This window comes from Ciconia boyciana, chromosome 2 (genome assembly GCF_034638445.1).
Source record: "Ciconia boyciana chromosome 2, ASM3463844v1, whole genome shotgun sequence".
In the NCBI taxonomy this organism is placed as follows: domain Eukaryota; kingdom Metazoa; phylum Chordata; class Aves; order Ciconiiformes; family Ciconiidae; genus Ciconia; species Ciconia boyciana.
Window position 1 is genome coordinate 51,937,738 of NC_132935.1, and position 16,466 is coordinate 51,954,203.

Sequence of the window (16,466 nt, forward strand, 5' to 3'; positions counted from 1 at the left end):
GGGAATGGCTTGTTTGTGAAGCAGGGGTTTACATGTTGAGTAGCTTGCTGCTGCCAAGTTGAACTAGTGGATTTGTGCCTGAAAGGGCAGTCACATTCCCTACCTAATGACAAATGAAAGCCATTTTGGAACAGCTGAAGCAGTAACATGCAGAATGAAACTCCAGACAGAGTGGTAAGCATTTCAGGCCACCAAACTAGCAATGTTTCTCCAGCTTGGAAGCCTAGACAGCATGTGAAAGATGTGTGTATTCTAACACATCAGCACTCCATAGTTCAGATGGGCCAGGAAGAGGCTAATATTAACAAAATCCTGGGCAAAGACTGTCTAGATTAACACTAACACTTCAGCTTTTTTACAAATACTACTTTGCAGAAGTGGCCTACAAATCACCTGTGAGTCACTGAGCAAAGCTTCATTCAAAAGAATTAAAATGCCATTTAGTCTGCCTTTCAAGGTCTTTTTCAGAAAATATGAAGGGTAAATATGAGCAAGTTACCTTCCATCACGGGTACTCTTGTAAGTAGCTATGCACTGTACTTTAGGATCCACATATTCTGGAGAAAATTCTTCGGCTGAAATAATACAAACCTTGTGCTGAAAAATAAGCACAAGGCACAATTAACAATTAATATTGTAAGCAACAGGACCAGGCCTGAAGAGGAAGGATGGAGCCTAGTTTTAGCATAGGGAGACCTGAGTCCAAAGCCATGTTCTGTCATGGACTTTCTACAAGATTTTGGATCCCTTTACCTGCCTGCACCTGAATGCCTCAGTGTTGAATAGCATTTTCCTGTCCTTCTCAGGAGAATGTTGGCTGTTGAGAAGTTAAATAAATTAAAACCTAAGTATACATGTGGCAATGAGAATGACAGAAGACCAGCTTGTGGGGTCAGAAGCTAGCCAAGGAGTGTACAGAGGTGGGAGGGAAAAGCCCTCATCTGTGGTGTTAGAGACTTTTGGACCCTGGGGGAATTCCTAGACCTTCCAAAATGCAGGCACAAACAGTTGCTCACACAAAGTCCTTAGGAGTGAGTTTCAGTGACACCAGGATTTCTCCCAGTGGATTCAGAACTCATTTTAAAAGCTGATGAGACCTCATATGATTTTTTTTTTACTAAAACTAGACATGAGCAAATGAAGCTGTGGTAGTCCTGCTGTAGCCATGGGGGTAAGGACATAAGGCTTGTAGGTAGACACAACAGTTTGCACAAATAAAATATATTATCCACGCTTACAAAATACATAAATGCAGGTTACAAAATTTGTGCATGAACTATTTGAAAAGGAGATAAAAATGCCTGATAAGCAGTAAGATAACTAACACTACATATTAATGCAAATAAAAATTGCATTGGGATAATTCATTAATATGCAAAGTGATTCGGTTTAGAAGCAGGTCCTAAGGGAGCTCAGCTTGTGTTTTACCAGTAGCGAGCACGAAGAAACCCTTTATAAGCTAGAAGGCAAAGTGCTCAAAGTCCCTTTCCTGAGCAGCAAACATTGTGCCTATCCTGCATGTAACAACCCACAGGACTCCAGCCCATTGCAGCAGAACAAGGGTAGACTCTGAAGCTCTGAACTGCACTTTATGAGCGGCTAAAATGTCAGTGAGAAACATGGTCTGGGTTTAGGCAGCTTGTATGCATCAGTGTGAGATAAAGACTATCAATATATATCAATAAAGACTATCAATATATATCAATAACATATTCAGAGAATGAAAACTAGAATTTAGAAATAAAAATACAGATATTCCTAGCACAAGAGATGTGCACATGTGGAGAGACAGACTAATAATATCAACGTCTTTTGGGGATGGATCTTGTTAGCACAGCAGTTGCTGCAGGGAGCTAACAGACAATTTAAATGGTATTTGTTCACACTGAACACTGCGTCATGAAATGAAGAAAGCATGTATCACTTGTTAGTCCTAATAGTTCCACGAAACTACTCTGTGTTTATAGCTGGGTTTCAACTCTAGATTTTAACCAACTGTGTAACTTGCCTTGTGTTTCTACAATGGAAAACACAGAAACAGAAGAAAATTCAGGCTCCAGAAAAATTTATTCCTTGTGTGGCCAAAAGAGGGCAGTGAAGGCTTTTTATTCAAAGTATTTAAAAGTTCTATCATTTTAAAAATGCATTTATTACCTGAAATTTTGTAAGAGACCAAGAAAATCCAGTATTGGTTTTGAGGATTTAAAAAAAGTGAAAAGTAGAGGAAAAGAAATATAATGATGAAGTATAAAAGCTACCAGCAGATTTTTCATTTAAAGTTTACATGTAGAAAAGAGAGGGGAACTGAAATAAAGCACAAGAGAGTTGGAAAAACCCTTGCCAAGAAAGGCAAATTTCTGTTTATCTTTGAAACTGACCAAGTTTGACTCAGTATTCTCTGAGTATATATAAAGAAACATCTTCAACACACATTATCTCCTTTCACACATTACCATAGAGCATGTGAACATAGAGAGAAAAGAATCTCTTTTTAACGACTCAGGGAACAAGTATTACAAAAGTGAAAAGAAAATGAAAACTTACCAGAAGAAAATTAATTGACGATGCCTTAAGATGTATCTTTGTATCTGCTAGAAGGTCATAGACTGCAATGCGATTCCTATTGTCAACTACAACGCTGCGACAAAGGAAACTGAGACAGAAAGCACGATTAAAAATGAGCCTGCTGGCATTGCCATGTTGTTTATGCCATTGCCTAGCTCAGCTGCCTAGCTTTTGGCTAGCCTCACCACTGGTGCCTAGCCATCCTGCTGGATTGTAAGTAACCTTTGGCCGCTGGTGAACATGCAGTATCCTCGCTAGTGAGACAAAGGATGTACCATGTACAAAATATTGCTTGTCCTTTGTGGGTTGACCTACCCAGAGCCCAAACCTCCAGACCTCAGCTCAGATCTCCATTTGAGCTACTGCTTTAAGTAGGATGTGAATAGACAGGTACACACACATGCTATCTGCAGATGCTTCCACGCTGTGTAACATGACATATAACTAATATTCTGTGCCTGGTTCGTGCTCCTTGAGGTGCCAGCATGTATCAGCTGCTGCTTTCCACTACTGCCATGTGCCATTGATGGTGTGGATTAGCAGCTCTCACCCATGCAATGGCAGTTGGGCAAGCCTTTATTTTAGGAAGCTATCTGTACACTGAGATACTCCTCAATACAAGTGAAAAAATGTAGGTCTGCCTCTTATGGACTACCTTCGACTGGCTGCGATCTTTGGTAAAGACAAATACATACTAAAGAGGAACAGTCTTGCTAAAGGCTTTGAACTCTGCCTTGTTCAGGGAGTGTGACCCCTGCAATTTGCCAAAAGTAGCAACAGTTCCGTTTTGCTGAAGAGAAGAAGTCATATAAGGCTCTAATTTCTCTTCTTGCTTCTGCACTCTGCTCAGCTAGGCCAGCCAGCATGCCATGGGTGAGAAGCTGTAACCACCGTACAACTGCTTCTCTGTTTCCCCTCGAGGGATCAGAGAATGAGAAAGTTTCACTCTTGTTTAGAGCACAGCTCAGAAATAAGGTCAGCTCAGGGCTAATGACATTTAAGACCAGAGAAATATAGGTCCCTTATTTGTGATTCGCTGGAAGCTTGCCATGTTTTATTCTCTTACAATGCTTTATTGGGAATAATCAAGCTCACAGATCTTTAAGAAGGGCTGGCACAATATATTCCTGATTCTACAAGTTATTCTTATCTGCATGTACCTCACTATGTCATTTCTCGATTTATTTTTTAACAGAAGAGACTTTTAGCTTCCTGCTTAGGAAAGATGACACAGCAACTTACTTGCAGTGTGACTATTAGCTTCACGCAGAATGGCCGTAGAAGGGATTTACTGCATTGCTACATTAAAGTAGCAAGTGTGTTCTTTGTCTTTTCATGAGCGAGTTCTTAATGTATCATATGAAAAAACAAGTATGTTCAAAATTAGCCCATAAAATGTATTTGGGGGAAAAAAAAAGCAATAAAACAGAAGATTTGTAGCAAATAGTTTGTGGCTCAACGTGTTACATAACAGGCTAAAATGAGAGCTTTCCCCAGCAATAACCTGACAAGGTCACTGCTCCATATAGCTCTGCTCTGTATCACAAACATGCTGATGAAGATGATTTTTCTTACTGGGCAATTTCATCCTGAATATCCCTAAGCCTCCAGTCTGCCAAACACTTGGGTCACGGGAAAAAGGGATGCAAGTCTGTAGTGCCCTGGCACTGGGTAGACTCTCCCAAGGCCACAAACGTCTGCAGGATCACAATCCTAACTTGAATCATAAGCTGAAATGCTCAAGTGTTAAAGACAGTGTCACTCAGGACAGACAAAATCTCTGCTGCAGAAACACCTGCAGTAACCTCAGTAGTCAACAAGGACAAAGAAGCATTCGGCTGAAGACCTTGCCTACAGCCTAACAGCCTGAGGATGCCTACACTCAGAATTTCAGAGAGACATTCATACTTCTGCTTCAGAAGATCTTGTTAGAAATGGTGGGAATACCCTTCTAAAACTGGCTGCTACTTTTTTACAGCCAAAGCCCTTGCACATGCTTTTAACTAAATAAAAATAGTGCAGGCATCTGCAGTGAACAGTGATGCTCTTTCACTGGACTCTGAGATTAACAGCTTATAAGGATTTACGAATGTACATTAAAAAAGTAACCCTTTCTATAGGAAAACAGTTCACCGAAGCAGTTGCAATATTTAATGAGCTGATTGCACAGAGATAATTAAAATCTGTACAATACCCAGAGTCATGTACTTGCTTTTAAATCACCCTAAAATTCAAACAGTCTATATAGTAAAATGGATTCCAATATATAAAAAAGTATAATTATATCCTAAATGCTTATTTATTCATTTAGTGATTACTTCAGAAATTCTTACCTGTATTTACAACTGTATATTCTCACTCTGCCTTCAGTGACAGGTCCAGGGCTATGTATTATTACCTCAGCAGTGTATAACCGATTCTCTTCATTGGCATATTCAAAAACCAGAACATAGCGACCGACTTGAGGAACATTTATGGTCATCTGTAAATTGACCTAGGTCAAGATCATTGAAAAAGAAAAAAGCCGTTAGATTTTTCACTCCCTTTCTTGCAGGAAGCTCCCTTTTCCTGCCCTGCAAGCCAACCGGTCAGCATTAGGCCAGGGCCAGTCCTGTAATGTCTCAGCAAAAGACATCCAGCAGAATGGAAGCAATGCTTATAAACATCACTTTGACCTCTAATAAGAGTCAACCAAGTTCAAGAAACAGCTGCCATTATAACGGTTCTAGGAAGGCTGTAAAATAAGCCTAGGAAATGAGCATATTATTATTTCTCTTCTTCTCCGTAGAAAGTGCCAGTGAGGAAACTTTAATGATACTAAAATATTGTCGCTGTCATCTCTAAGCTATCTTTAATAACATATAAAAATTGAGTCTACTTCTCCACTGAAAAGAATATTTCCAGGAACACAATTCCTACTACAGCAGTGCTGTATATTGATTCCCTACAAAGAGTGAAAGCATCTTCTCCAGCAAACAGCCAATGCCACTTTCTGAAGCATCAAGTTTTTCTTTTAGTTTACCTGCACCAACTAATTAACACAATATTTGATGCAAAATAGTTCGAAGTAGTTGCATGAAAAGTGCTGTGGTTACAGAGTTTTTTGCTACAGTTGGCTATATAATTATTTTCAAATTCAAACTGTTTCTTTTCAATATTTCCTTAGGCTATGAACACTTAAACATGTAAATAATTCTGACAACAGCCCTCTTGACTTCACTGCAATTATTCATACCAGTAAAGTTTTGCACATGCATCAGTCATGAAGCACCAGGGCCTGTGGCGTGTAAGTATTCTTGTTGCACTTGGTATTTTTAAAAGCAATATCCAAGCACAGTAATAGAGGGCATAATCGTTTTACATGTTATTATCATGTAATTGATAAAATACCTTTTTTTTACCAAACACACTTCTAGTATAACTTCTCATTTCATAAAACATATGTTTCTCTTCCAGTGGACCTACAGCAGTGGCACAATTGCTTCTGCTTGTTTTTTAGTAAAGCAAATATTTTACATAAGTATAGCTATTTAAGAAAAAAAAATAAGTTTAATTTAGAGTGATGTATGTACACCATTTCTGCTGACAAACCATTATGCCATTTCTGCTGCAATTAAACAGTATGCTGAACAAGCCAGTATGCCTAAAGCAGAGGGATTTTTATTTAATAAAATACTTTTGTCAGAGTGAAACGTCCAGTCTAGTCACAGTTATAAATCTGCCTACACTGATCTGTTCACACAGTTCTGTATAAAATGCAGAACTTGGTGCAGAGTTTGTTTTAGGGATACGTTACAGATCTGCAAATCCTGAGCTGTAAATCTGCAGCCATTTTAGTCCAGTAGGTTTATAGTCAACAGTGCAGACAGGCCTGCAATTAGCAGGCAGGAACCTGACCTCTCTTCCGCTGATACGGGTCATCACTGGTTGATCAGGAGTTGGCTGTCGCACAGGTATTCTTCTGTATTCTCCCCCATGTCTGAAATACGCTGCCTCTGAACCAAGGACACAGGAAAATCTGCCCAATGGCAAATGCTGATAGAGCAAGCAGCTTACACAAAAAAAAAACAAACAAAACACAGGATTATTATTGTTTTCAAGTGCAGCAGGGTAATAATAAAATAATCCAAGGCACTGGTTTATTCTGTAGCATATATACTGACTGCTCTGTTGAAGCGTGTCCTGAATAGGTGCAAGGCTCTGTAACTTGTATCTGCAAGATGGATGCTTCGTAGTAATCACTAGGTAACAGCACCATATAATCCTAAGAACAAAGAATACAACAAATGCAAGATCATGCAGAAAATTACAAAAGGAACATCTCTAGACTTTCACAATGTAGCAATGAACAACACCAACCACGTAAATAATTTTTGCAGAGGATATCTGCGAGACATGGATATTTTTTGTTGTTACATGGGCCCATGAGATCAGAAGGTGCCTCCCTAACTCTGTTTATACCTTCATAGAGATGGGACGAAGACAGCTGCCCTGTGAGCAGGGAAACTCTGAAGCCCCTCTCCCATCATATGTTGTACAAGACAGTGCTCATAAAGGAGCCTCCCCATGGCTTAGTAACACACAGCCAGCTGGGTGCAGTTTTCACCCGTGAGTGCAATCCACATGCACACAACTCAACTGTGTGACTCCAACAAGGGAGATTCACATATCCCAGGTGACTTGATAAAAATATTCCATGTAATCTATTAAGTTGTGCTTCAAAAGCTGGTTTAAATGAGCATATTAGAGCTTATTTATAAAAACTGTTATTGTGAGAACTTGCTGGGCTAAGATCATTAACAAATTCTTTTTCAAAGGTATTAGTAAAAAATCAGGCACAATAAGTACTGTCACCTTCAGCAAGAAATATGTTTGCAAGCTCTTTAGTAACATTTTATGTGGTATTCCATAAATTTAACAGAGCCTCAGGCTTAATGACTAAAGACACTGGCTACTGGTTAAACCTATAAAATATACATAGGAATTTTAGTATGCTGTCTTTGTAATCATGTATGTTTAAGGTTTTTCATAAATGATCACCTCAAACAATTTGCCTTTTTATAGCAATTTCTCAGAACTACTTTCAAAAAATTTTTCAGTTTTTCAGTGAGTGAAAGGAAAGTAATGATGGGAGGATAAAAACATTTAGAAAATGACCTGCTAATCATGCAGCCCATCTTATAATACTTTTCTGAAGAATCTTTGTCAAGAAATTAAGGCCTTGGTCATCTGTAGCTGAGCCAAGCTTCAGATACGACATCTGATATGTAAGAATTATGAATTTCTGTGAGCATTTGTGCTCAACCAATTGTGCTGTATGTTAATATTACTTTATCCTTTGAAGGTACAGATTCCAGATAGACTTAAAGTCTGTAAGCACAAGAAAAATTAGAGCAGGTGAAAGTCAGAGAAGAAAAAAAATTAAATAAGATGCAGAACTGTAAATTTTCATAACAATATTCTGCTGCTGTATTCTTTTCACTAGTGCTGATTTTCAATTGCTTGCAGGGTTCTTCCTGGCAAATAACTCCAGAGCAATACTATCATGACAGCCTTCAAGCACTTGTTTTCCCCAATTGTTTTCTTACCAAGAGGACTTCCTCTGCCATTATACTGACAGTCCATGTGCCTGGAACCAGTGAGAAAGGCTCTGTGGAGCTTTTTCCTGGGATTGTGACAAAAGCTGGCTCCTTGCTGGGTGGGAAGACAAACTCTTTGCTCTGAGCAGCCCCTGCCAGCAAAAAAAAATCAAGTAAAAAAATAAGGGACTGTGTAAAATATCTCTGTTTGCTTAGTGTGCTGCACTGATGATTTCACCCATTAAACTTGGTCTAACAGGAGCTGATCAATGCTCTTCTGTCAAGATATATTAACAGTGCATCCGACCACACACAGTAAGCTACAGACCTATGCAGTGGTTGTTGTCTTCGTTCTTATTAGTCTTGAGCAAATTGGTTCAGAAAAGCAGAGTTCTGCCCCTGTAGTGACCAGTTTTGCAACATTCTGAAATGCTCACTTCTTCACTTTCCCCTTCCATTATTTTCCATTCAGCCTCTCTCTGCACTGACTCACAATACGTTCAGCTGACACAAGGCCTGTTCTCATGTGACTTTCAGCCAAATATTTCAGATACGGGAGGTTCTCAGTAGCATCTAAAATGTTTAGTTACAGATAGCAACTGAAGGTAACTTCTAAGCAGAGATGATGTACAACAGAAACGTAGCTGTGGTATGCTTTATCAAACAGAAGTCATGAGGATCAATTGTTATGAATATTAAAGGTTTCCTCTTTGAAGCCCCTGGACACAGACAAAAGCTGGTTCCCTGCCTCCCAGGCAGTATAAGCCAGACATGACCACAAACTGTTGCCACTCTGGTGAGTAGCATCTGTGAAGTCTTCAGTTTTGCCTCCTCCAAATTACAAAAAGGATCTATGACTAAATTCCATTAGCTACCATCAGTATGCTGAGGTTAGGCATAAGAAGAGATAATTCTGCATATAGGCTTGGCATGCCTCTACCATTCAAAGGATGTGGAGTACTTATCTTTTATCAGGGCCCAAAAGGCACCACATGCTGTTGAGGTCTGTAATAAGAGCTAACTTGGTGGATTGGATTCATCATTAAATAAATGTTATTCATGGAATGAAGGCAGAAGCCACCTTTAAACTGAAATCTTAAAAGCAACTAAACCAAAATAAGTGCTGTTATCCCTTCTTTAAAAGCTTCATAAAATACACAGTTCAGAGCTTCCAAGTGCAGAACTGGAAGTATAGAGTTTGGCAAACAATTTGAAAAAACAAATGTTGATTACTGCTGTAAGCCGGGGTTTCATGCAAACACAGCCACATCAATTACATGGCAAAATATATTAGGAAAAGCACAAAAGCACCGACATTGTTAAAAGTGATGCATTTTAAGCAACATTACAAATTTGACTTAGGTGCACCTTGAAAAGGCTCCTCTGATCTAACATTCATCTGATCTGTTGTGCCGCTGGGTTGCACCTACCTGTTTCAAGCCGAGACTGACAAGCAGATATGCGACCAGATAATGTTTCACCTCCAGGGTTAATATACCTCAGGATAATGCGAAATAAGTAGAGGTTTGATTTTTCCACATTCAAAGTTATCCTCACTTCATTCTGAAAAATGGAAGTTAATAAACAAAAACAGCCGTAAAGTGCTGAAGAGAGGAACAGTTAGAAGCCATGCAAGCACCATACTAAAGTCCTACAAGAAAAACACACATGCAGGCAAGTATATACTGGACTGGCAATGCTGGTGTACGACAGAGGAAGACAGGCAAGCCTAGTGAGAAAATTAATTCACTTACAAGTATAATTAGTGCCAAAATGTTTTCCCTCAGCAACTGAGATCTTTCCTTTAGAGCTTTTTGAGCCCAGGCTGACATAGCGCAGGACTAGGTAGAAGAGCTTAGGGGAAGCCACAGTGATAGGCACAACCACCTCTGGCTGGGAAAAATAAAAAGAAAGGGAAAAAGGAGGAAAGGAAAGTATATTATTTATTACTAGCACCCAGAGAAAGAAAAACCATTTGGCAAAGACAAACTCCATAACAGAAAAGAAAGGCTCAGGCAGCTTACAAAAGAATATAGAACAAAACCTCCTGTGAAATAAAACTCTTGTTGAATAATAGCTTATCCAGAAAGACACAGAATGGCTGAACCAACACGTGTGTTGATATTGCCTTGACACATGGACAGTATTTTACTGTTATTCTCCCCTCCCGTGCCATAAAGGGGGCAACTAGTGACAAGGGCTTCCCAAGGAACAGGCCAGAATCACTGATCCTAGTCTGAGATCACACACAACACTCCACAGCATGCAGATGTCTCACACCATTGCTGAAACTTCTTCTGCTCCACCACCAGATCCCTCAGCTTCTTAGACATGCGATAGCATGCACGACTGTGCCCTTGGGCTGAACTGACAACTCTGGAGCCACACAGTTCTTGAGCCCACAGGAGGCTGCATTCGCACAGCCCCCATTATTTAGTTTGCACAGCAACAGAATCGGCAGAGACACGTTCAAAGGTTGGTGGTGGATTAGGAAAAAGTAGGATTAGTGCAACCTCAAGGGTTTGGCTTCCTTCTTTCCATCCTAAATCCTAATGCTCCCCTCATAATCCAGCTCCCACCAGTTCACCCATCACAATCCACTCGCTCTCCCCTTCCAGGATGCTTGTGGTACAGTGACCTCCCCACCACTGTGGTCCATTCTGCTTCCCCAAATGCACGCAGGTTTTCTCTGTTCCATACATTTGAGAACGGAGCACAAAGCCTCATTTTCTCTTACTCCTAAAAGCTACAATAAATGCAAGATTGCCAGCTCCCATATGCTGCTCTGAATGTATATTGTCAATTCTGTCATCATCATCCCAGAGACCTCCACCTTTTTAACAGAAATGCAAAGCAGAAAGCAAAGATAGGCATACGACAGATGGCAGGGCTGAGGGATCTACAGATAGCTAAAATCTACGTGACTGCAGAAGGGCAGTGGACCAGAATGGAAAATACAGACAAGTAGGGGAAGGTTTTACAAGTGTTGTTTTAAATGGAGAAGGATGACTTCTGAAGGATACTATATGGATAAGACAGGCACTGAGGGAACAAACGGATAGGAACAAAAAAGAAAAGGCGAAAGAAATAAAGAACATGCTTCAGGAGATTTATCAAAATGGTTTCTAAGCTTTTATGGAAAATCTAGAAGACACACTGAAGGGAGAGAAAGAAGAGATATGTGAGGAATGAGGGAGGGAGAGATGTCAGTCCCTGGCTTCAAGCAAAGGCAGGGAGTGGGGTGAAATTATTCTTTGTCACAAACTTAGGCAACTCTGGCCAGTGCTTTAAAATCTGAGCCCGACTGTCAGCTTCTCAGTCTATAATGAGACACCCATGTCGGCAGCATGACAGGGCACCAGTGACCTCCACTGAGGTCATACACAGCTTATTTATTTCACCTCAGAAATTTTTAATTGTATTGAAATAGTCTCTTTCCACAAAAAGTTGTTACATTAGCCTTTTTTGTGGTAGATATGGTAACACTGTTTGTCTTCTACAAAATAAATGTCAGGAGGATTATTTCAGGGTCCTGCAAGACACTGAAATGCTATGTCAAAATTAGGAAAGTTCCTTGAAATGAAGAACGTGAGACTATCTATCTCAGTTATGCAAGGATCTAAGGAGGGCCTGGAGCTGGCAATTACTTACATGAGTAAAAGGCTTTATCCAGGTAAGCAAAATAATGCACAAGTTTTGGCAAGATTAGAGACTAAGCCCTTTCACTACCTCTTTACAAAATGACACTGGATATGAAATGCAAAAAGCAGCTGAGTTAGAAAGCAGAAGTTAAGAAATCACAGCTACTGGAGAGTTGCCTTCATTTGTGAATGTAGAATAATTCTGAAGATCATATGAGCTCTGGGATTAAAAAAAAAAAAAAAAAAAAGAGGAAAGAGTGAAAAATGAGGAACAGAATTGCACACTATGCTTGTGCAATATGTGCTTATGTCTCAGTCTATAGTGATCCAAGTTAGTCCTTGGACAACTTACAGAGGCTGGACACAACTATACCAGAGTACTACTTTTAAGAAGAGTGAGCAAATCCCATTTATTGCTCAAATCTACTCTTTTAAAATCCTGGTTCACTTGCTCAGCAGTTCAGTCCAAAGTCAGACAGGTCCCTTCTCACACAATTAAATTATGGTGACATTCTTCCTGTGATTTACTTATTCCCTCTGCTGTCATTTAGTTTATTTGTAGACTGTCATGAGACTAAAATTAATGTTGCCAATATGCTCCAGCTCACAGCTTCGTTTACTGAATCACACATTTTCCTGTTTGCTGTAATGTGAAGGTATCATTCCTAATAAAAGTTAGCACCTTTCTATTCCTCACCCAATACAAGTTGCAAGTGTAAGAGTCCAGTGACAGCACTGTGATGGTACCTGAAAAATCTTATGGACACAGACTGCCATGGAATTGTGTAATTCAAATTATTTAGCCAAGTGTCAATCTTCTGGTGTTTCCACTGTCCTTGGCATGACAAGAATTTCTGCACTTAATATTATAGAGTTTAAAGCTATTAGTTCTTTTCTTTACACCTATCGCAAAATGCGTATTTCTCACAAAAAAAAAATCAAAAAACATTTCTGAAGAACACATATTTGCACAAGCAACGACCAACTTACAATAATACCAACACTCACTAATCCAAACAGTGATACAGTGCCAAAGGGTTTGGATTGGTGAGATCCTGTCCTTTTTTCTGGTTTCTCCATGACCTTGCACAACCATAGCAGTACTAGAGAGACCTACATACCATACACTTACGTTTTCACTCCAAAGCCTTGAGCAAAATACCAGCTTACTTGTATAGAGGACATCCGGGCATATCCTCTCCAACTGAAGCTAGGAAATTCCCGAGGATCATAGCCAAACCGGATTTCCCTTCCCTTGACAGTAGTGCCATCTTCAATCTCAAACTTCATGTGGTGCAGATCAGGGAAAAAATAGTTTTTTTCAGGCCTTTCAAGGAGAAAAAAAACAACAAAGAACTACCAGTCGCTATATGGTCTACATCTTAGAGCATAAAGCAGTGGAAGGGAGGTGACCTACTGATGACTGAGGAATCCTGATTGCAGCTAATAAATTCAAGACAGCTGATAAGATGGATGTAATGAGAATTCTTTTTCCAGAAGCTTTTACAACTGTACATTTTCCTATGTAACTCTTGATAGCTATATAGATCCATATGCAATATTATTGCACAACAGGTATTGGTTATTTGGGGAAACAAGTTAAAAAAATCTTATTAAAATAACAGAAGAAACCTGCCAGGCAAAACGAGTATCAGTAACGAATACCACAATTTACCAGCTTATTTATCAACAAATCCAGAATCTCACGTGAAAGGATAGCAAGGGACTTGTGGGCAGTTTCAAAAGAGCTATGCTGAAGCACGAGCTAGCAGGAGCTACCACCAGACTCACTCCCGACAGGCCGTCCCCACGACGTGCGCCCTGCACTGGCAGCCACCCGAGGCCTCGGCACACACCGGGCTGAGGGATCCTCCAACATCACACCGGCAGCCTGTCAGGCAAAGAGCAGAAGCCAAATATCCCATCAGAAAAAAAGTGATAAAAGTTACCAGCAAACACACCTCACTTCTGATAATTAAACACCGTTAATGACTTGTTTCCTCCTTCTGGAACCCTTCAGACTCCCCTCCCCTCAGACTCTTTCAAACACATGTTAACACACGTGCATAAGCTGCAATTATTTCTGGCTTCCCATGATTGTGGTTGTTTTCTTTTTTTTCTTCTTGTAACGTGACAAAAAAAAATTTTTTGTCAAAAAAATTTTTAAAAAATCACAAGTATTAAGCCATGCCACATTTACTAAATGCTGGGTTACGGTTTTGCAGAGCAGCCATTCAAATGTTTTCAAATTTGAAGTCAGAATTTCTACAGCAGTATCAGGATTAATAATTATTTTTTAAAAAACAGAAAAAAACCCTAATGTACAAAAAGTGTAAGATGTTAATTTTTCAGAGTCTGCTACCCTAAGATTGAATTTATCTTACAAAAATTGCACAGAACAAGAACATATGTGTTTATATAATAGCATATGCATATTTTTAACCAATACTGGACAACAATATTGAACGACTTACTACAGGAGACAGGACTTGTGGCACAAACTAAAGGACACCTCTAGTAATGAGGTATAATGTATTGTACCAAGGAACAAGTATGCCTAGGCTAAAAATTTCAAACTGAATTGAAAGGTTGAAAGTTCCTAAACATGTATTTACATCGTAGTGTAAAAGCGTCTAGTTTTCTCAGACATGTTAAGCACCTGTAATCTCACTGAAATCAAGGATAATGAAAGTATTTGACACCTTTGTGAAACCAGATCCCTTTCATTAGGTCCTGGGTTTGCACATTAGGCATGAAAGCTTTGTTTGATACGGTCGCCATTATTTTTAACTTTGCACATATTAAATGATTGTTAGAAGTACTTCAATGCTTTAAAAATAAATCTCTTGCATCAACCCTGGACAGGCATAAAGCACACTGAAGTCAATGAAAGTGCTTTCAATAATTTTAACAAACCTAAATCTACAGTGGGGGGACAAGGAGGGAAGGGAACTGTTGAAGTAGCCCTACATCACTCAAAACACATGGCAGAGCAAGTATCCTTCAGAAGAAGGACCACTTTCTTCACATCACAGCTGCATCTGGCTCTGCTTCAAAACACGTTGAGCCCTAGGCTAAAGCAATACACGAATATACCTGCAAAAAAAAATCAAGCTAGTATCTGTTGTAACATTTTAAGTTCTTATTGCAGCAGCAGACCTTAGAAAACTGCTAAGTGGAACAGAGCACTACCACTCTTACAGGTAACGCTTGCAGGAAAATCAGCCATCCCTGGCCCCACAACTCGGGAGAAGGAGTGAGAGGAGGAATGACTCTCAGTTATCTTATTTGATAACAGCTTTAGCAGCGCCTGGTGCGATCTCACTGCGGGCTTTGACAGAGAAGCCTCAGGCAAGTGGTAAATGAGGCACCGGGGAAGGCGAGGTGAAGGTCAATGAACTCAAAGAGGAACACCTTTCCTCACGTGAGTGAGCCACAAAATGGCTGGGAACCACAGTGGTAACATCTGCCTTGTTCTTTCTCCCTTTGGAAGGCACAGGAGGAGTTACATGGGTTACAAGCAATGGCAAGCAGTAGTGCAAAAGGCTGTGCATGAGAGTGATTCAACAAATACATCCACACTTTCAGAATACAACCTAGGGAATTCTAAAGACTTTTGTGCTAAGTGCAAATGTGCTACTAGAGATGTCCTTTATTCATTTTACCTCGGCAGCCAAAATAATTCTTGTTTTCGAGAGCATAATAACCAGCTTCACAAGTGCCACAGGAATCTCCACAAACATCAGGTTTGCAGTAACAATGCCCATTTTCCTGTGAAGAAAACAATTCCATCAAAAATGTTTCAGCACCTTTTTCAGAACTTTAATCTTTCAAAACTTTGAATTCCCTCTAATTCTAAAGAGGAAAAACATTCTAGTCTCAACAACAAATATTATCGGACATAACTTCTGTCATTTATAATCTTCAATGAACAGACTAGAAAATACGTAAACTCAAGATGATGAAAAATTTTCAGAACTTATACATCCCTAGGATGTACAAAACTTCTGTATAAAACTGCTTCTTTGCAGTATAAAACCAGCCACTTTATGTGCAAAAGCAATAATCAGTACTAAGATTTCTACCTTACCAAATGTTACAACAATTTATCTTTTAAAAAATCAATTTAATTCATGTCTTTCTTTTAATTTCACTTTACCTGCTGACATTCTCCAACTCCACTTAGTGTTCCACTCACATCACACTGGCATGCTGCACAGATGAAAAAAAGACAATCTGCATTTTGTCTTTTCCAGATACTTTGCAGGAAAAAAACCCACCACCCTGAATCTGCAATTTTGAGTCATAGTGCCACAAGGTGGATTGTACTCCAGAAGGTCCAGAATAGCAAACAGATACTGGCACAAGGTGAGAAGAAAAAGCAAAGGAGAAAGCATGAGGACTTCTACGTATGTGCGATTCACTGGTGTGTTTTAAAGTGTTCTAATTTGTGTTTAACAAAAACAGTCTTGAGTTTGGATTTACAATTGTTTTCTTTCTTAGAAACATTCAGATAATTGATGCAAAACAGTGTCTTCCAGCCTGACTGGCAGCTCCTATTCTGCAGTGCTACTTTGGGACCAGTTCAACTCTCTGTATGAAATATAAAGGAAGCAAATATTGTGGGAAGGAGCTATTCTGACCTAGAGGTTTGGTGAAACCCAGTATTGACTCTGTGACT

General features: G+C 39.5%; 1 protein-coding gene across 1 annotated transcript in view; it reads right to left on the minus strand.

Annotated features, from left to right (window-relative positions):
- LAMA3 (laminin subunit alpha 3) overlaps window positions 1-16,466 on the minus strand; it is a 121,723-nt gene that overhangs the window by 59,232 nt on the left and 46,025 nt on the right. The window contains exons 19-29 of the mRNA XM_072852611.1: window positions 15,945-15,997; window positions 15,451-15,556; window positions 13,577-13,676; window positions 12,956-13,112; window positions 9,899-10,037; window positions 8,154-8,296; window positions 6,729-6,829; window positions 6,463-6,616; window positions 4,899-5,059; window positions 2,545-2,653; window positions 500-597 (exon numbers count right to left, since the gene is read on the minus strand). Coding sequence (XP_072708712.1) covers window positions 500-597; window positions 2,545-2,653; window positions 4,899-5,059; window positions 6,463-6,616; window positions 6,729-6,829; window positions 8,154-8,296; window positions 9,899-10,037; window positions 12,956-13,112; window positions 13,577-13,676; window positions 15,451-15,556; window positions 15,945-15,997 — 1,321 coding nt within the window. The remainder of the gene's footprint in view (window positions 1-499; window positions 598-2,544; window positions 2,654-4,898; window positions 5,060-6,462; window positions 6,617-6,728; window positions 6,830-8,153; window positions 8,297-9,898; window positions 10,038-12,955; window positions 13,113-13,576; window positions 13,677-15,450; window positions 15,557-15,944; window positions 15,998-16,466) is intronic.